This window comes from Protomyctophum bolini (assembly GCF_963924005.1).
Source record: "Protomyctophum bolini genome assembly, chromosome: 5".
Classification (NCBI taxonomy): Eukaryota; Metazoa; Chordata; class Actinopteri; order Myctophiformes; family Myctophidae; genus Protomyctophum; species Protomyctophum bolini.
The window spans coordinates 26130184-26151127 of NC_137866.1; the positions used below are offsets into that span (position 1 = coordinate 26130184).

Below are 20944 nucleotides of genomic sequence, written 5' to 3' on the forward strand. Positions count from 1 at the left end.
AAAAAGCAGCCAAACGGCTTGCGAAATTCTGTGCAATATCTTCCACTATCGGTAGCCGCCAAATATGGCGAAGACGCTGTTACCTGTACCCCTGAAGGGTGTGTGGGTATTTGTTCGGGATTTGCCGACTGCATTCTGTACGGCACCTTGTAAATATTTGTGTCCTTGTGTGTGTGTGTGTGTGTGTGTGTGTGTGTGTGTGTGTGTGTGTGTGTGTGTGTGTGTGTGTGTGTGTGTGTGTGTGTGTGTGTGTGTGTGTGTGTGTGTGTGCGTGCGTGCGTGCATCAGATCCTCTATACCTTCACCTTCTGGTTGACATTCCGACAGCAGCTGAAGGAACGCCAGGAGGAACAGAGCCTGATGGCAGAATCACTGGAGGAGGTCAAAGTCATACCAGGTAATAAGACATTAGCCATATGTTGTTGTTTCATTGTAATAAAATAATAACTCATTAATAATAATAATAACTAGAAATGCACTCTGTCGAGGTGCCAACTTGCGCTTTGCACACAAATTGGCCATGAATGACCTACTTGTGCACGAGCAGAGTGCGCAACTTACCTTAGTATCAGCATCCAGTTCTTTTTAAGTTATTTTAGGTTGTCACTCTGCCAATCAGCGATTGTGTATTTTTGGTGGCGTCGCTCGGCCAATCAGAGCGCTGCGTATGTCGGCCCCCTCGGCCTATTGGATTGGCTCCCGTGTGTTGGTGCCGTTGCTCGGCCAATCAGGGATTGACTGATGTAAAAAGTAAAACACAACCAAATATACACAATCCCTGATTGGCCCGAGGGAGTCACCGACAGACACAGCCGAAAACAGCACTTGTGCTCTGCTCGCGTAAGTACTGTAACAAGTAATAATAATAATAACTAGAAAATACTGTTCTGTGGTGATATAACAAAGGAATAAAGAGTGGAAATAACATAGTGGGCTCGCTGCTCTATAGTCCACAATAATAAGCTGGGGTAAGCAATTCTGAAGAGGTGGGTGCATTTTTTATTGAATGATTCGAGTGTCGGGGGCCTCTTTGGTGTGGTTAGGGAGCTAACAGCCCTCCAACCCCCGGGTTCTGCGCTTGGTCCTGGGGATATCCAGGAGGTTGACAAGACGTCGTCACATCACCGGATCTGAAAATGTAACTTCAGACTGTGTCAGGCTAAGGACTTGTAGTGTGTGCTGATGATGAGTATTTTGAAGTTGATTCTTTGTTTGACCAGAAGCCAGTGAAGGACTGGCAGGACTGTTGTGATGTGGTGCTCTTGTTTTCCTCTTTCTCTCCCTCAGAGGAGGAAGCTGAGCCAGCCCCTCTGGTAGCGATGCTGTTGTCTGCTCTCAAAGGAATATTGGTGAAGTACTGGATTCTCTTCTGCTGCTCCATGTTCTTTGTGGTCAGCTTCAATGGAAGTGTACGTGTTGCTTTGCATCATCATTCTTATTCAATTTGAGGTTAATCACATTCAACCTGGTGTCCCTATTGTGGCAATGTCCTTATTGGAAGAAAGTACAGTACAGTACAGTACAGTACAGTACAGTACAGTACAGTACAGTACAGTACAGTACAGTACAGTACAGTACAGTACAGTACAGTACAGTACAGTACAGTACAGTACAGTACAGTACAGAGAAGTTGAATCTCAGTGTTTAGCTAATCTTGTCTAATTGTCCTTCCACAGGTGATGGTCTACAAGATCCTGTACATTGTCCTCTTCCTCTTCTGTGTGGTCTTGTACCAGGTTAGTCCTGTTAAGTGAGGCATTGGCATTGTGTATTTACGGTTATGAGGTGATGAGGGATTGGCATTGCGTATACCAGTATATTGATTGATTGAAAAACAAAATTTGTGGACTTTGTTGACATTAAGGAGTATTTATTATGAGGTTATGATTATTGATGAGTGTAGCCATCACATACCTCATCACCTCATATAACCATACATAGCATACCCAATGCAATGCCAAGTGCCAATCAGTGGTTTTCAACCCGTTTCATATCAACGCCCATTATTTATTCTGCATTTGAGCCACGGACCACTATTTGATGACATTTAGCCTCTCAGACCCAAAGCTAATGAATATTTTGTTGTCGTTGGATAAGTTTCCATGCTGTATTGATGTTGGTACCATTAGGAGAGATAACAGGCAAACGATCAAAATAACAATTCTGCTACACCTCTAATTGTGTAGACGTCTTGTAAATTAGGTAATGTACTGTATATGTTTAACAATAATGTAACTCTTGAGGGCGTGAAATGAAACCAAATTGACCCATAAGGGTCCATTTGGTTTCATTTTACGCTCTCGAGAGTTAAAAATCTACTGGTCTATTTGGTTACCAACTCTCCATAATTTTGCTGGGGACCACCTGGAATCCCCTCAGGGACCACTGGTTGAAAACCACTGTACTAGATGAATACATTACAAGCAAGCAATAGTAAGTAATGCAAGCTGATGAAGGCTGTGTGCTTCACACTGTAGGTCTGATAAAGGCTGTGTGCTTCACATTGGCAAGAGTCTTTTTCTTATTTGTAAATGGTATAGACTCTGTTTCCCAGGAGTACATTATATTAGAGATAACTCTATCTTGATTTCTCCTCCTACAGTACAAATGTTTTAGTGTAATCTGAACCCTGTTGTCTACAACATAGAGTCAGAGAGTAAAAGTACCGTAGTTGTAGAATGACAAATTGATTTTTTTCCCTTTTTTTTTAATGAAATCTGATATTCACAGTGTGAGGGTTGAATAAATAAGGAAGGAAATCACTTATATTGGTGGAGGCTGTTAGGCAACAATACTAAGGATGTGTTGTTTCAGATTTAGAGCATTTAGAGATGTGTTGACACTTAAATTGTCTGCAGGAAATTATCAGCTGACTAAGCAGTTGCTTATAAGTATGAAGATGTTCAAGAGAAGGGTGCAAGCGATATCACATGCACCGCATGCATGCATGCACGCACCTACACACGTGCGCACGCGAGTACGCACACACGCACGCACACGCACACACACACACACACACACACACACACACACACACACACACACACACACTGAGGCCCCACAGGTAAGGCGTTTTGGGTGTGTCTTCAAACACTCATCGATTCCATTTTGCAGTAAAGAGTATTGATTATGACTCATATGCACTATATACACAGCCATTTGTGCTAACGTTTTCCTGGTTTTCATCCCCATCTTGTCTTTCTGCTGACTTGTCAGAACTCTAGTAGCCATTTACAGACAAGCCTAATGGCCTGTGCCTCACAGAAGAGATGATGCACCATCCATCCGTTTGCTTAATATCGGCCGGCAATTTGCTTGTTGTCAGTCGATCCCAAAATGACCTTATCGGTAAACTAAAGCGTTATTCATAGTCTAATATTTTCGGTGGTGAGCCCTTCTCTCTGTTTTTACTCACCCCCGCTCCACGTTATTACAGTTCCGGTGGTCACCTCACCACCGGATCGTTGGTCACCTCATCACCGAAAATCCAGACTATGAAAAGGCCTTAGAGTTAAATCAACAGTTTCACTGTCTAGAGAGGGATGGCTTTTGGGGATTTAATTGTTGACCTCCAGAACTATGTTTAGTTCTAAAGACGGGGGTCTTGCTCCTACTGATGGCCGCATGTTTGCAAAACACATTTTGGGGTATTACTCCTACATATTTAGTCCAAACATCACGCAAATAGGTACACACGCCTCAAATGGTGTGAAACTTTGAAACGCGAATTCCCACTGACTAGGCCAAGAAATAAATGCCACCCTTTTCACACTGTCCTGTTATAGCACCACCAGGAGGCAGATTTTTGCATCTAAAATTTGCAGGAGTGGCCTCAAAAAATGCCTCAAATCATGAATGTGTGTTGTGTGTCCAATTGCCACGAAACGCCACATTGGCGTTTTATAAACCATTTTCTTTGAAGATTTTGTCCAGACATCACGCTAATCGGTACACATTTTATCTCTATTGTCATCCAGACGGACCTGATTGGCTAAGATTTACTTCTACTACCTGGTCTGGCAGAGTCTGAGACCTGTACTCTGAGGAGCACATTTTCTAGTTCGATATCAGTCCGCCCTCGAAGAGGGTCCCTTACTCCCTTCTACTTTAAACTTTGCAGAATAATCCTGATGACAAAGGGTTAGCCTTATATCTCTGTATCTGTTTTGTAACCGTGCAGGTTCGTTATGACGTTTGGCGTCGGGTTCTGAAGACATTCTGGGCGGTGGTGGTAGGCTATTCCATGATGGTACTGATCGCCATCTACTTGTACCAGTTCAGATCTGTTTCTGCACTCTTCAAACAGATCATGGGCATGTCTGAGGATGGGTGAGTTCTGTTTTACTTGTATATTCTGTGAATATGCTGCATCTGTCTGTGTGTCTGGTTTGGGGTGTATGTGAAGCATTGGTGTGTCTACTGTACGAGAACATACAGTATAACAGAAGAGATTAAAATAGGGTGCATTTTGCATCCCAAAACACAGTTTATAGTTAAGGGACGCACGCAATAAAACAACGACCTCTGCATCCACGGGATGCACTACTGTACTACTGTACTGTTTTTTATTCTAGTTTATTTTTTAGCTATAATAATAGTTTATTCTGTTTTCTACATGAATATAACCACATTATAACCATTTAAAATGAAATGGGAGTTAAATGCTGCAGTTTGTAAAAATGGCAAATATGAATCCTAACGTCGTTGAAGTGGGATTCATAAAATGTCCCTGGGACTCATCTGAATTTAAAAAGGTAGATTCAAAATGACCATCCCTACACCCCGGGACTCATTACATTGAAAACCTATTTACATCACTACAACAGTATGTGAGTACTCTACTGATGGCAAAAGCTAATCATTGCATGTTTACATGTATTAAACGGGACTTATTTTCTCCCTATGGAGTCTACGTGACCTGGGCTTGGAGCGATACCAAACTGTGGAGCTGTTCGCTAAGATCCTACTTCCGGCTACGTTCCTTTTGGCCTGCATCCTTCAGCTGCATTACTTTAATGACGACTTCCTGACTCTCACTGACCTGGACAACGTACCTATCAGAGAGGGCTCCAGGTGAGAGACAGGGTGCTGGGGCGTGGGCGTGTGCGAGTGTGTGTTTGTGTTTGTTTGGATTGGTACATCAAATATATCAGAAATAATGACAAAACCTAAAATATCAATTGCACAATCATCATGGAATTCACAATGAGAATTTGGTATAACATACCAAAAGAAATTCCATAAGTAATGTTATGTCTTACGGTATGTTATTTATGTCAATGAGACTAATGTATCACTGTTTAACAGACTGAGCACACTACACGATTGTATACTCATTTAAACATAAGTACATAGTACAAACAGCTGTGTGTCCACCAAAAAACGTTGGATACCACTGTTGGTGTACAATGAGTGTGTACTCTAGTCTGGTAGAGCATAATGCTATTAAATACCTCTCTCTCTAAAAAAATGTCTCACTCTGCCCGTCTCTCCATCCAGAGAGGAAGATCTGCGGAAGTCAGTAAACGTGATATCTGACACGTAAGAACCTGCATTTATGTATTTACAGACAACTGCTTATTGACAACCATTACTGACTGTATCTTAAGGCTACATATGAATACTATACATACACAACTATCAGTTACAATCGGCAAGCAACACTGTGGACCTAAACTGTTTTCATAAATGTCCTCTTTTTTGGGGAACAATGCTGTAAGCGTGATGTGATGTAATAATGTGTTGTGCACTTAGCTTTTATCTGATTTTGATACGATTACTGTGTTGTTGTAACACATCTGTGTTCAATGTTTTGCCTTTTCTAATCTATGCCATTTCTTTCCCAAAAAAAGACGTTTAAATCCCAGTCTGATGAGATGTTGCTTAAAAGCCTGAATAAAATCAATTAAACGGAAGAGCAGCAGACTTAACATGTCTCGTTGTGTTCCATAGCATTAAAGAAATCCTTGAAAGACTCCAGAAAAAGTAAGTTTGGACGCTCTATACAGTGAACATTTTATGAAAGAAAAGAAGGTATTATAAGGAATTAATTGTATGGTGATATTATCCAAACTGTCTCTTGCACAAAAGCTACTATTCTTTCTGCATTAGGGCTAAGTACACCTTTCTGTTTGTTTTGGCTTCAGCCGGGTGGCATACTGAAATGTCTTGTAGCTGGACACAGATTCTTTCTTCCTACATCCAGCTTTTGGTTACCGTCCACAAAATTCGTCTTAAACAAACATTAAATTCCCATTGACAATGAATGGAGAATTTTACATCGATCGTAGATTTTTTAAATTTGTGACGGGACAATGCATATGAATGGACATTACATAAATGCAATGAAAATACACCGGAATTGACAAAAATACTCATTTTCATCAACAGTTAGTTGTCAATCCTTTAGCAAGGCATTGAACTGTCTTGCTCATGCTAAGTCACTCTAGAGAACAGTAAATACTTATAAATACTGGGTAGTTACCTGGTAATTACACAGTAAATACTTATGAATACAGGGTAATTAATAGGTAGTTGTCAGGAAAATACTTGGCGACTAGTGGGTCATAACCAATGTTTCCCTGTTGTCCTACAGGGTGGCAAAGGAGCAGATGAATGGGAAGAGTCAAGAGACACTGGACAGCGTTGGCCTCCAAGACTCCTCAGAGAAGGAGTCTGAGGAGCCAGACTCAGGTGTCAGACTCCTCCCTCCTCGCCCTCCCACTCAACCCCCTCTCTACTTTCCTCCATCTCTTCTATCTCCCCCATCACTCCTGAGGCCTTGTGCCAATTGTTGTCTGTGTATTATTATTGCTATATAGATAGACAATAGACATATGATGTGTACTTTCCACAATTCCACCAAGCTAAGTTATTTAGACGGATTTGTCTAAATTTGATATTTATCTGATATCCTAGTTATTTTGTACCATTAAATTGTTTTCTTTGCACTCTAGTTACATCATTATTTAGCCTGTTACTCCGATTTTGCTCTTTGTTAGTCACTCAGGATAAGCTAAATGCCTAAATTGTAATCTCTCCCTCCCTACTTAACTACACCTTCTCTCTCTCTCCCCCCCTCCTCCTTCCTAGACAATCCTCTCAGCGGTAGTCAGAAGCAGAACCAGTGGGGTGTGATTGTGGACCGGGCCAGCCTGCTGCTCATCCAGGCCCTGACAGGCCTAAACAGGGTACAGGAGATGGGCTGGAGGTTGCTGGAGCTCCACAGTATTAAGATAGTGTCCACCGGTATCATCTGGGTGTCACTGCAAGAGGTGGGAATTAATGGTTTGGGATCAGGTTTGGACACAGGGTCTGTGTGTGTGGGTAGGGTAGGTCAGTGTGAGGGTCTGTGTGTGTGTGTGTGTGTGTGTGTGTGTGTGTGTGTGTGTGTGTGTGTGTGTGTGTGTGTGTGTGTGTGTGTGTGTGTGTGTGTGTGTGTGTGTGTGTGTGTGTGAGAGAGAGAATACTATATAAGTATAACCGCACACTTGTTAGCTCCTATGCAATAATTGTTTGAGACATAAAAATTAAAATAAATAAATGTTTCAACAACACTGCCTTAATCATGGTTGATCAAAATGTTTTCATGGTCGAAATGTTCAAAGGTCACATTTGAGGTTACGGTAACAATTACATAATCATAGAACAAGATAGAAGGAAGGTCTCCCCTCAGGGTTGTAGTAGAGTTGTAGAAAGGTGAGGGATGATGCATTCGATTCCTTGTGGAAATTCAAGTAATCTGTTGCCTTTCATGACATCACACCATGCTGTCAAATGACATCTTAATGTGCAAATTCGGTCTGTCTTTGAAATAAATAAATAATTTGATGACCGATCAGCGGTTTTCATTAAACGTGAAAAATCAGTAGGCTGCCAGAAGAGATTATTAACTTTTGTGTTCAAAAGCTAAAACTCACAATCAAGGTCACGGTCAAAATAACAAGACAGAACAAGGCTTGTTGGTTATTATTTGGCAATTCAGACGTCTCTTTTGTCATGTCTCTTGTCTTTCCAGGTTTCCTTGATGAACTTCCTCTTTCTGGTTCTGTGGGCTTTTGCCCTCCCTTTCCCAAGGTTACGACCTCTGGCCTCTAGCATCTCTGCTGTCTGGGCCTGTGTGATGGTGGTGTGTAAGATGTTTTACCAACTCAAATTCGTCAACCCACTGGACTACTCGTCAAACTGCACTGCTGTGAGTATGAAGCTAAGCTACATATGTAGCGTGTGTGTGTGTGTGTGTGTGTGTGTGTGTGTGTGTGTGTGTGTGTGTGTGTGTGTGTGTGTGTGTGTGTGTGTGTGTGTGTGTGTGTGTGTGTGTGTGTGTGTGTGTGTGTGTGTGTGTGTGTGTGCGCGCGTGCGTGCGAGCGAGTGTGCAATAATAAAAATATTCTTCGTTTATCTCAGGGCCTGATGTCAACCAACAGCTCAGACATGGTGGAGCAGGGAGTGGAGCTGCATGGAGGCAACACGGTGGAACTGCTCAGGAGGTCCATTCTCTACGTAGACCTGGTTGATCCTGTCTATTGGTGTGGAGCACTACGCAAGTGTGAGGGCAGGATCCTGCCCTGTCTACGGGTGCGCTGAAACACCATGAATTACATAAAATATTTATCTTTTGGGTTTCTATATTGTTTTTATGAGCTTGTAGATCTGCTTAAACGGTTTACTTTGGTAATTGCTGCATATTATGCTTTTGTACTTTTATTCAAGTAAAATGTAGAATACAGGACTTTTACTGGTAACATTATTTCTATGTTATGGTACTGCCACATTTCTCCCCATTTTTGACCTTTCTTTCTTTAATGTCAGTCACCAGCTGTACCAAGGACAGGTGTTTTCAATGAATCTAACATGGTTAAAATTGAAGCTGAAGGTACTACCTGTGAGTGGGGAGTGTTGGCTGATGAATGAATATCAACATCCTGATACTGGGGGGTCAAATTATGACAGGCAATCCCTGCTGTCAAAATATGACCCCCCAGTCAAAAAACACTTTGTTTTAAATAGACACTCATGCTTTCCAAGGTGTGATTCGGGCTGGGAGGAGGAGTAGGACTAAGGCCCTATACGTCCTCTCTGGGGGGGGGGGGAGACTAACTTCTCCCCTATGGTATAAAAAGGGTTGAAAACCACTGTTGTAGAAGCATCTGATGGTGCTGGGCCTGCTGGTGTTTGTATTGACCAGACAGTGGCCTTGTGGTCATACCAAGGACCCAATGCCTGCTTGGCACTCGGCATCAAAGGGTTGGATTGGGGGTCAAATCAACTAATCAAATGATTCCCGAGAGCACACGGCTCCAAGAGATGGGTCAAATGCGGAGAACAAATTTCACTGTGGTAACGTGTGTGACAAATAGTACGACTTTGATTGTAGAACCATCTGATGGTGCTGGGCCTGCTGGTGTTTGAGGCGACAGTCCACCGCCACCAGCTGTACTACCGTCTCCATAACAACCTGAAGACCCCGCCTTACAGCATCATCTTCCTGGGCATCACCAGGCAACACCTGGACCACGGCATCCTGCCCTGCATTAAATACTTCGTCAACTTCTTCTACTACAAATTTGGACTGGAGGTAGTTTAACTAGGGGGGGTACAGAGGCGTATTTGTGTCTGCCGTGTCATTAACTAAATTCCATCCATTGTACATATATCTCCATGCAAATACATGCACATACTTCTGTCTGTCTGTCTCAGGTCAGTTTCATCATAGCGGTGAATGTGATTGGCCAGAGGATGGACTTCTATGCCCTGCTCCATTCCTGTGCCCTGTTGGCTGTCCTGTCCCGGCGTCGCAGGAAGGCCATGGGGGAGGTGTGGCCTAAGTACTGCTGTTTCACGGCAGGACTCATGGTGCTCCAGTACCTGCTCTGTATTGGCATTCCCCCTGCGCTCTGCGTTGGTAATATGAATATGAAGTCAGTGTTTTCTATACGTCAGTGTTTGCAGCACTGCCGGGTACTTATTCTAGTGTTTTGTGATTGTCAGACTACCCCTGGAGGACCGCTATTCAACCTTTGACCTCAAATGTCATCAAGTGGCTCTTCCTGCCCGACTTTGCCATGAGGCCCGACCATTCATTCATATTCTGTGAGTTCCTCTCACCTTGCTACTGATTTCTACACTTTGCGGTGCATGTCCAGCAGATACACAGTGTATGTCAAGTTACAGCTGGCTGTGTTTGCATGTCATTAGTAAGATGCTGTCGTCCTACAACTATAAGTACTATAAGTACTGTAACTGTACAATCGTGTTTTCGAAGGGACATCCTACTCCTGATTTCAGGTCCTGTACAATGGAAACAAAGAATCCACGGCATGACTCATTTGGCCTCTTAATGGTAATGGAAAAGAGTAAAGTTACTTTTTTCCACTGGTACTGGCTCAACTAAAATCTACAGTAGTGAATCTATCTACTATTATCTAATGCTAATGCTAAGCCACATGCTGGGTTGCAGCTAGCCTTGTTCACGCCTCTCGTCTTCTGCAGCTCTTCACATTATAGCTGCCATTTTTACCCCTCTTTTCCTGTCTACAGATGACCACTTCCTGCTGTTGTGTTCTTCGCTGCAGTGGCAGGTGTTTGAGGAGGAGAACCGGGCAGCAGTGCGTCTGCTGGCCGGAGAGAATGTAGAGATCAGTCGTAGTCTGGACCCGAGCTTCATCAACCACTTCGTAACTGTGGACAACTTCCTGCACTGCAGGTGTCTCTTCTCTTCTCTTCTCTTCTCTTCTCTTCTCTTCTCTTCTCTTCTCTTCTCTTCTCTTCTCTTCTCTTCTCTTCTCTTCTCTTCTCTTCTCTTCTCATCCTATATTTTAGTAGTACAATGTCAACTCAGGACATGAACTGTCTGACTTCTTCTGCAAATCATGACTCATCATAATTTATAGATGTTGGATAAGGGCAGGAAATAGACATTTTAATGTATCAAATGTTTTAACCAACTTCCTGTGAGGTAAGTTAGAAGGCTCACCCCCCTTTGTCGTCACAAAATGTGAAAGCTGTTCTGGCAAGACAAAATTGCTGAATAAGTAATATCAAAGAAATTGCAATGTCTCTCATCACAATAGAGTGATTTCTCATTCTCAATCAAATGATGTGAAAATTCAAGTCACATGAGGCTATCTTAAATTATACCATGGGCTTTGTTTCATAATATCAAAATGTAGACGACAGAAAAACACAAAACAATTCTTGATAACGGCTGAAAAGACAAATATTGTGCTGAAATAAATTAGACATACCGCAGTTCACCAGCGCCATACACGGAAGTGACAAAATTATCTGATGGGTTATCTCTCTCTCTCTCTCTCTCTCCCTCTCTCTCATAACCGCAGGTCCTACCTGGACATGGTGAAGGTCTTTGTATTCAGCTATTTCTTCTGGCTGGTGCTGTGCCTCATCTTCATCACTGGAACCACACGAGTAAACGTCTTTTGCCTGGGCTACCTGGTGGCCTGTTTCTACTTCATGCTGTTTGGAAGCAGCGTTCTGATGCAGCCGGTCAGATACACACTGAGACTGTGGGACTGGCTTATTGCGTACACCTGCTTTGTCATCGCCACCAAGAACCTGCTCTCTGTGAGTTAAAATACAAAGTACAGGAACATACTGGGGCCTATAATCAATAGACAATTATACAACATTTAACTCATCAATAATATATATTCAAGTAACTTTTAAAAAGGAAATCTACTTCTGGCATTTATAGGGAGCATATTCCAAGCCGAAAAAGCTCTATAAAAACATCATACAATATGTTTTGGAGACTCATAGGTCAGTCTCTAAATGCTTCACTCAACTAGAGGCTGAGGACAATCTCACAACTGTCGTCGTTAAAACTGGGTGAAAACAATCGGAGAGTAAAACTTGAAATGTGTGCTCCTAGTGGGAGCGCAGCTCGGTTGCCTATCGTCGACCCACAAACTTTGGAAGGCAGCTCCAATTGGAACGGAATATGAAAGATCGGACTAATAACCAATATCCTTTACAGCTGCCTTTTCTATGGCTGACAAAGTCCCTCCAGCCTCATCTCGCGTTGGTTCTTCCTCTTCTCCCTCTTCAATCTCGATGTGGAGGGAGTGGGAGTGGTTGGCCCTGATGGCGCTGATCAGTAGCCGATCGTCTGCCATCATCTGACTAGATTCCTATAGGTGTTAAATCTCCCAGACTATTTGCTTCCTCTGTCTTGGCTCTATTCTTCCTGTGTCTTTGTTAAGGTAGCTATAGAATTTCTTCTGTGGGGTTTCATTACTTTTCTGTGTCTCTCCTGTGCTTTGGTTCAGTTGGGTTCATGCGCCTATCTGGACAGCCTACTGAAGAATGGCTGTTGGCTCATCCAAGCTTTCAGCATGTTCTGCACTATCGAAGGCTATGATGTCCGTAAGTGTCGTAAACAATATGATGTATTTGCTCCGAGACATCAGCAGGAAAGGCAAGGTTGTATTCATAGCAAGGAAGGATATTTTAATACACTGGATCTAAAATGTCCCAAACGTTAATGGCTTCCCTTACTAGTGTGATCTGATCTGTCTGGTGTTTTGCTGCAGGAACTATCATTAAGTAATAAGCATAGGACAGCAGAATGTGTTTACTGCTGGAGGTAAAAGACTGTGTAAGAATGTAACACGAACTGAGGTGTGTGTGTGTGTGTGTGTGTGTGTGTGTGTGTGTGTGTGTGTGTGTGTGTGTGTGTGTGTGTGTGTGTGTGTGTGTGTGTGTGTGTTTGTTATTTTATGTATTTGTGTATCTGTGTAAAAAGGTGAATTCAATAAAACTTAATTGAGAAAAGAATGACACACAAAACACACACAAATCAATGGCGTGGTGCTGAGATGCAGCTTAAAATATAAACCTATTTACCGGTATGTAAAAGCAACATCTTAGTCAGCTGGATGTTCTGCTGCTAAGTTCTGACCGGCATGTATTTGTCTTCCAGCGGAACCTGACGATGAGTGCGAGCTGCCAGTGAGTGAGGCTGGCATCGTGTGGGATGCCATCTGTTTTGTTGTCCTGCTGGTACAGAGGCGGGTCTTCCTCAGCTACTACTTCCTCTACGTGGTGTCTGACCTCAAGGCTTCAAAGATACTGGCCTCCAGGTCAGTAGAACCGTCAGTAGAAACTAAACTTAATTAGAAATGTAACTGAACTGAACTGGACTAAAACAATATTTCTAAAGGGGTGCTGAGCTATTTGAGGCCAAGGTGAAGAAGCAGGTAGCAGCCAGACTGGAGATGGAGAAGAAATCTGTGGATAAATTGAAGATTCAGTAAGACACTCAACGCTATACTATTACAAAGTATAAACTGCTTAAAGAATGAAACCGAGAATGATTACTGGATCACTTTATCCGATGTCTCATCTACACCATGCAGTGGTTCTCAACCTTTTCAGGCTGTGAGCCCTAAAATGATCATATTTGAACTGGTGACCCCCCACCCTGTCAAGAATTGTAGAATTTGAGGCATTACATGTTTGAATGAATATTGTGAAAATACTTCGATTGGCTATGTTCGATTGGCCAAGCTTTCTTATATTATTTCACAAATCGGCCATTTTTTTGTACCAGTTTTTATACTAAAGTTAGTGGATTACTCGAGTCTTGGGGCAGTAATATTTGTTGTTTTTGTATTTATAAGGTCCTAAATTTCAATAAATTGTCTCCCCCCCCCTCATCATGTGGGGGACCCTGACCCACAGATTGAGGACCACTGATCCACACTGTTTCCCTCTCAGCTCTCCTAATGTCTGTACTGTATAAAAGTGTACTGTTTGTTGACATCTATAATGTTTTCCTGAAGAATGGACAAGATCAAAGCAAAGCAGAAAGGTCGTCCTGGATCAGAAAAAGCATTGGTCCCTGCTGAACAGGAGCCTGAGGGTAAAAGCTAAACCGTTTTTGTAAATCTCTTTCTCTATCTTGAAGGCGATGATTAAAATGATTCATAAATAAATGTATAGCATCACTCAAAGTGATGCTATTTTTCATGGGGTATACAAACTAAAATAAAAGTTACTAAGTTATAGTCAACGCTAAATGTAAAATAATAGTTAATATAATTAATGATGAACAACTGGCCATGTTTTACAGATGAAGATGAGAAGTTAAAGAAAGACGCTGGCAAGTGGTGGAAACCTTGGGTGTGGCAGCCAGGGGGTGAGTGGCAATGCAATACCACAACATAAAGAGCTTCTTCTATTGTCAGACATATCACTGCTTTTAGTTAATGTTACTTGTGAAACAAAATGTGGTCATTATGTATGAACTCTCGTTGTTAAGGGTAGAGAAATACAGACAGTAAGAAATACATATAAATACAATATTAAAAATAAGGTACCTTGTATGTTGTTGACAGTGATCTAATGTTGACACGGCTCTGGTTTCTGTGCAGTGGAGAACAACTGTGGCTACCACCTGTTTGACAGCAACAGTGACGAGGAGGAGGACGAGGCTCCAGAGGAGAAAGAGGAGGTGGCTCCAACGAAGAAGAAAACTGCTTTACAGGTAAGAGCCATGACGACGACATCACCCGAGACAAGCGCACATTTCTTTGAACAACATAATAATACTAAAATGTATTTTAGTATGAATTGCTTTTGGGCCCCGACTTACTAGAAGAGACTTGTTTATATGGCTGTAGTAACCCAATATTATCCAACTGCGCCCCCGATACTACAGCTGTTAAATGAAGCCTGGGTCAAGAACTCAACGATAGCCTTGAGAGACTTCAAGAGAGACACGGAACAGATCAAAAAAGAAGTGAAGCGGAGAGAAAAGAGAGAGCTACGGCAGCAGCAAGGTTGGAGTGTTGTTGTTGTCAGTTTGTCAGAAGCTAGATTTTGTCATACTGGTCATTTTGTGTTATCCGGTTCTTCAAAATTGCAACGAGTTACTAGTGTGAGATCACAGATTCAATGCCCATGTGTAAGCCATTGTTATCCAATCAACACTGTATGTGTAATGTCAGCATAAGTGATTCCCAAACCAGTAGTTTTTTGGGTCCTGCTTGTTGGCAAGATTTTCCAACAAATGCCTTTTTAAAATGACTTGAAAACTAGGCAGGCATGTCGCCAGCAAGGCCTTGAGGCTTGCTCGTCGTCGGACCATGGTGGAATATGACAAATCAAACAGATCTCTCTTGATCACATTACTATAGAGATAATGTGATTTGCGTGATATTTGGACAAAAGCTGTAGGATTAATATAAAATAAATTGTTTTGCAAAAATTGGCCTCCTGGTGGCACTATAACAGGCCGACATGAAACATTTGGGTCAGACGTTCACAAACCGATCGGTCTGGACGGACACACACACACACACACACACACACACACACACACACACACACACACACACACACACACACACACACACACACACACACACACAAGGATGGACAGACGGACAGCATTGGACTATATACATTACATGCAAAACACGTCATGAGTATACTGTGAATAATAAAAATCTGTTTCCAGGTATTGACAGAACGGACTCCAGTGAGGATGAATTAGAAGACAACTATGTGGAAGAGGGAGAAGAGGAGGAGGAGGAGGAAAAAGGTACGAATGATTTTCAGTGAACCCTCCAATCAGTAGCAGTGACATGGAGGTTAATTATGGTTATGAGCAGGTGCAGTCCTGCTTTTCTCCATATCCCTGTCAACACTGGGAAAGGTTTTCAATTTGTGTCTTTTCCCAAATGACTACAGGTCCATATTTTCTTCTGGTGCCTAATTATCAACTGCATATCTTTCTGCTCCTGATAGAAAACATATTCCAGAGGTGCAGGCATAAAATGGAGTTCACATGGGTATTCCTCATGACCCTTCTTGAAGACATTACGGAGAGTCTGAATTCATTCTGTAAGGACCAGCTGGACATCTCCAGAGTCCTACGCTTCGAGCGGGCTCTGCTGGGCCAGCAGCAGAAGAAGGTGAGGCGAAAGGAGGATTTAGGACAGTGGTTCCCAAACTTTTTCATGTCAAGGACGTCAATGATATCTTTTGAATCTCCCTCCTTTAATACCTCTTCCCATAATACTTTTACTCTTGGGCATGCCCACAAACAATGGAAAAGTGTATCTTTGTCATTTCCACATCTGATACAAGTATCTGGAATATCTGTCTACCGGTATATTGCAATAATGTCAACCGAGTGTTACCCGTCTGAGATTGAGCCTCCATACAGGCTGTGCTCCACTCTTCCAATGAAAATTCCCCTTGTAAATCAGACTTCCATGCATTGAATCTAGAGTAACAATCAGATATGATCATATGATGCCCCTTTTAAAGGGTTTTTTGATATGCTCTTTCTCTATTATTGACAGAGGATGGATTGCCAAAGAGTCTGACTGTTTAGCCCTTATAAACCTTCTGAGTATACTTGTGTGTAAATGTGTAAAAGGTATATTGCATTTAGCGACTAGTTCATAAAATGAGAGTAGATTCCCACTTCTATTTTTATAAACATCCTTCCATTGTTTAATCCCTTTTCCGGCCCATATCTTAAAGCCCCCATCCGTCCTACCTGGGGTAAAATATCCATTTCTCCAAATTGGGCTCAAATGCTCCCCTTACTCCATTTACCATTTCCCAACTGTCCCTCTTTCGCTACTCTGTGAGTTAAATGAACAATCAGGATTTCACAGTATACCTCTCCTTCACTCTGCAGGGTCGAGAGGTGAATCAGAATAGTGTGACGCGGTACTACGAGAACTGGATGTCTCGTCAGAACACGTTCTGTTCATCACAGGATGACCCAGATGATCCCATTGACCTCCCCCTCCCTCCGCCCTGCTCACCCCCTGGAGTGCCCTCCTCCCCCCACTCCTATGCCAGACTCAAGAGCACTACCTCAAGGGTCTCCTGGGGCAGCAGCGTGTCCAGGTATTCAATGATTCATTAATGTGTTCATTAACTCAGTGGTTCCCAAACCTTTTTCATGTCAAGGACCCCCATTAGAAAATATATGCCAGGACACCCATAAGAGAAGATTTTTTTTACGGCTCTAGCAGTGATTTTCAACCATTTTCATTTCAATGACCCCCAGGTTTGACCTGAATTAGGCTACGGTCCCCCATTTAATTGCATTTCTATCTCTGGGACCCCAATTCATATATTGTTAAAACAAATGTAATTAAACTCAGAGAGTGTACAAATGGAACCAAATGGACCCGTTATGGGTCCATTTTGTTCCATGTATACACTCTCTAAATTACAGACCCAAGGTTCAAGGTTCAAGGTTCAAGTTTATGTCCCCGAAGGGCAAATTGGGTTGCAGCATAGACAGTACTTACATTAAACAATGAATCAAACAGTACAAACAAACAAACAGTTCACATAGCAGATACCAGAGTACAGAGGTGCACACAACCATTAAAGTGCAGGCGTTTAAAGTGCTATGCGATGGGTCATAAAAGTCATAAAAGTGCGTGTGCATATAGGCACGAGATAATACAGTAAAAAGTGAAAGTGCTCATCATAAGGTTATATCCTCGATCTACCCACAGCAGCATTCAGTGTATGAATAGAGACCGGGACAAAGGAATGTTTGTGCCTGTTTTTTGTGGCACATGGGGCTCGCAAGCGAAGGCCGGATGGGAGAAGGATGTACTCTCCGTATAGTGGGTGAGCAGCATCAGATCGGATACACAGAGCTTTGTTAATTACCTGTTTCTTAAAGATCTGGTCTCAGATCCATAAGGGTCCATTTGGTTCCTAACTATCATTTGGCTGGGGGACCCCCTGGAACTCCCTCAAGGACCGCTAGGGGTCCCCGGACCCCACTTTGGGAACCACTAACTCATTCAATCAATCGAAGTGATGCCATTTCACACTTGAAACATTTGTTTGAGAAGTTTATTCACCAGGTTTGTTTGTTTCTTGGTATACTCATTCAGTCATTCTTTCAGCGATCACCTATCACTATATCACTGTTTGAAAGCATCTGGATCTACTCATACTGTTGAGCTTTAATGTATTTGATGGTGATGAAAACGTTAAAACAGGTTTGTTGAATCGGTGTGCTCTCCTGTTCTCCACTCCTAGCTGCATGACAGATGAGACATTGCTGGGGTCCAGACAACCCACCCAGGACGATGACCTAGACTTCCCTTCACCTTGTGTCCAGCAGCCTGCAGACCAGCTGAGACGGAGGCTTATAAAGGCCACCAATGTAGACCTGACCTCCTTAGATAGTCAAGACAGGTTTGTACAAAAATCTCAACCAATGTCTGTCTGTCTATACAGCATATGCAGCCATACAGTATATACCTACTATTCTTTACTACCTACTATTCTTTACAGTCTTGACGGATATACACAACAAAAGGATGTTGATGAGATTAAAGATGACATAAAAGACGAGGAAGAGGAGAAGGGGGACGGAAATAAAACGGAACAGATCGAGCAAGAGGATCAACAGGAGCTACAAGAAATGGCAGAGAGAGAGGAGGAGGAGGAGAAGAGGTGGGAGAAAGAGGGAGTTGGACACACAGACGAGTGTCCATATGAGCCTTATGAGGGAGAGAAAAGTCTCGATATCCCAGAATCCCCCAGGCCTCTGAGTCAGGAGACAAGGAACCTCACTGCCAGCGAACTGCTCCTCAACAAGTTAGTCATCATGGGAAATGTTATCAAAACGTTTTCTTATCTCACCTTGGGAAATGTTGTTAATTGTTTTTATATCATCTTCATCTCAGCATGTTCGACAACGAGGAGATTTCAGAGTCCGACAAGTTTTACAAGTCACTCCCGAGGCACCTGCGGCTGCTCTTTGCCCTCTACAACACTATGGTGTCCAAGTCTGAGATGCTGTGCTACTTTGTAATCATCCTCAACCACATAGTGTCAGCCTCGATGCTCACCCTGGCCCTACCTATACTCATCTTCCTCTGGGCCATGTTGTCGGTCCCCAGGCCTACTAAACGCTTCTGGATGACTGCTATTGTATACACAGAGGTATGCAGTTATGGGACCAAGTATCACGTACAGTATATATTGAAAGAATGCATGCACATTGCACACCAAAATGAACATTAAAAGAGCCTCCAGACCAGTATGCTCCAGTTAATAGGAGGGTCTAATAAACACCATAAATTCCTTATGCAGTAAGTAACTGAAGGCCAGTATGGACCATTTGGAACTCCATATCAGCAGTTGTACTTGAATTGAACTTGAATTTTGATGTCGGACATATACTGTAGGCAAATATGGAGATACCTGTGATATTGATGATGTCACCCAAATACGGAGTTCCACAGGGTCCAGACTAGCCTCTCCAAGTGCTCACTCACATAACGCATACTGCACTAGAAGTCAAAGGTTACTCCTAGTACTGTACATACAAATGGAGTGCATACAAAAATGCTGTTGTAGAAGATCGCTGACCCGTTTGGTACCACGCCATAAAACAGTGGTGATGATTTGGTAAAGAGGAATGAGATACACAATACTTTGTCTCATCTGTTTTCCAGATTACAGTTGTGGTGAAGTACTTCTTCCAGTTTGGTTTCTTCCCTCATGCCACATCCAAGTACCGTGGCATCAACGCTGAGCGGCCCTACGCCCTGCCCAACATCATCGGGGTGGAGAAGAAAGACGGATACGTTCTGTTTGACCTCATTCAGCTGCTGGCACTCTTTTTCCACCGTTCCATTCTAAAGGTATCGCATACTGTAGTTCCACTCGAAACGTACCATGATTCCAATCTAAATGTACTTCAATTACATTTTTTAAACAATTTAAAGGTATGGTGGTTCCATTCTAAGGCCACCACAGTTCCATTCTGAGGTTTCACTCGAAATGCCATGTTTCTATTCTAAAGGTGCCACGATTCCATGCACCACAGTAACATCTTTTTTTTTTGTCACTTACATTTGTATAATTTTTTTGAAACAATTACCGGTAACATGAAAACCACGGTTCCATCTTAAATGTACCATGGTTCCATGGTACATTCCATCTAAAGGCACCATTGTAAAGGTTACATTTTAAAGGTGCAAATAAAAGAACCTCAAAACGACTGAGGTGCCTCTGCTGTACTCTTCATTAGAGGTACATTGTACATGTGAACCCAGAAGACCGGGTTCTTAACCACTACTGTAATACTACAAAACATGAATTACTATACAGTGCCATGGCCTGTGGGACGGCAAAGAGGTAGAGATGCCCGACTTCTTCAAGAAGATGAAGAAGAAAGCGGATAAGCAGAAGACGAGATCTGGAGACAAACAGGGAAGTGAGGAGGTGAGACCCAGCCGTCGACGGCTGTTCCTCCCTCTCCAAACCTCCACCGCCTCCCTGTTCTGTCGGCGAACAAATGACAGCTCTAGAGAATCTAATGGTAAATATATGATACTCATATATTTTCAATTGGGTAAGAGAGCCAGGTAATATTTTACAATTCCAACTCTGATCCTTCATTTTTCACTTATATTTGTGTCCGACAAACTGTCTAGTCACACTTGTAATTTTAGTTCCATTCCTGTTTTAAGTTTAGTTTTTAATTTAGTGGTCATGTCATATAACCCATTAAAATTACCTTGAAGGCGAATAGTTTCTCAGATAGAATAGACTCATACAGGAAAGGTTAACTGAGCAAGCCTCGCCCTGATAACCAGAAATATTTCATTGTATTTCCATTTTCCACCCTAAAACAACCCCGTTGTGATCTGACAATCAGCCAACATGATGTTCTTCCATGTGTTGTGTGTTTTTTCTTGGAGAGGTGAAACCCAAGAAGAAAAGACACCGTCGGAACAAGACTCCTCTGACACGGAAGCAGATGATCCGAAAGCAGATCCGAGAGAGGATGCTACAGGCCAAAGCTACCATCATAGAAGTGTATGTTGGTTAACACTCAATATTACAAGTGTATGTTGCTTAAGACTCGATAAACTGTCAAGATGTAAGCAGTAAAGTCTCTGCCTTTAGCCAAATA

The 20944-nt window shown here is 42.5% G+C and overlaps 1 protein-coding gene across 1 annotated transcript in view; it reads left to right on the plus strand.

Annotated features, from left to right (window-relative positions):
* LOC308315026 (piezo-type mechanosensitive ion channel component 2) overlaps window positions 1–20944 on the plus strand; it is a gene marked incomplete at both ends in the record, with an annotated part of 47661 nt that overhangs the window by 20405 nt on the left and 6312 nt on the right. Inside the window, 31 exons of the mRNA XM_080762850.1 lie at window positions 289–397; window positions 1288–1409; window positions 1677–1736; window positions 4181–4329; window positions 4909–5073; window positions 5500–5541; window positions 6596–6693; window positions 7093–7274; window positions 8018–8194; window positions 8407–8577; window positions 9377–9577; window positions 9700–9904; window positions 9991–10092; window positions 10540–10705; window positions 11340–11583; window positions 12288–12384; window positions 12941–13100; window positions 13181–13270; window positions 13803–13882; window positions 14093–14158; window positions 14394–14506; window positions 14681–14801; window positions 15482–15565; window positions 15772–15938; window positions 16676–16890; window positions 18052–18210; window positions 18310–18615; window positions 18705–18963; window positions 19479–19667; window positions 20137–20347; window positions 20730–20847. Coding sequence (XP_080618976.1) covers window positions 289–397; window positions 1288–1409; window positions 1677–1736; window positions 4181–4329; window positions 4909–5073; window positions 5500–5541; window positions 6596–6693; window positions 7093–7274; window positions 8018–8194; window positions 8407–8577; window positions 9377–9577; window positions 9700–9904; window positions 9991–10092; window positions 10540–10705; window positions 11340–11583; window positions 12288–12384; window positions 12941–13100; window positions 13181–13270; window positions 13803–13882; window positions 14093–14158; window positions 14394–14506; window positions 14681–14801; window positions 15482–15565; window positions 15772–15938; window positions 16676–16890; window positions 18052–18210; window positions 18310–18615; window positions 18705–18963; window positions 19479–19667; window positions 20137–20347; window positions 20730–20847 — 4628 coding nt within the window. The remainder of the gene's footprint in view (window positions 1–288; window positions 398–1287; window positions 1410–1676; window positions 1737–4180; window positions 4330–4908; window positions 5074–5499; window positions 5542–6595; window positions 6694–7092; window positions 7275–8017; window positions 8195–8406; window positions 8578–9376; window positions 9578–9699; window positions 9905–9990; window positions 10093–10539; window positions 10706–11339; window positions 11584–12287; window positions 12385–12940; window positions 13101–13180; window positions 13271–13802; window positions 13883–14092; window positions 14159–14393; window positions 14507–14680; window positions 14802–15481; window positions 15566–15771; window positions 15939–16675; window positions 16891–18051; window positions 18211–18309; window positions 18616–18704; window positions 18964–19478; window positions 19668–20136; window positions 20348–20729; window positions 20848–20944) is intronic.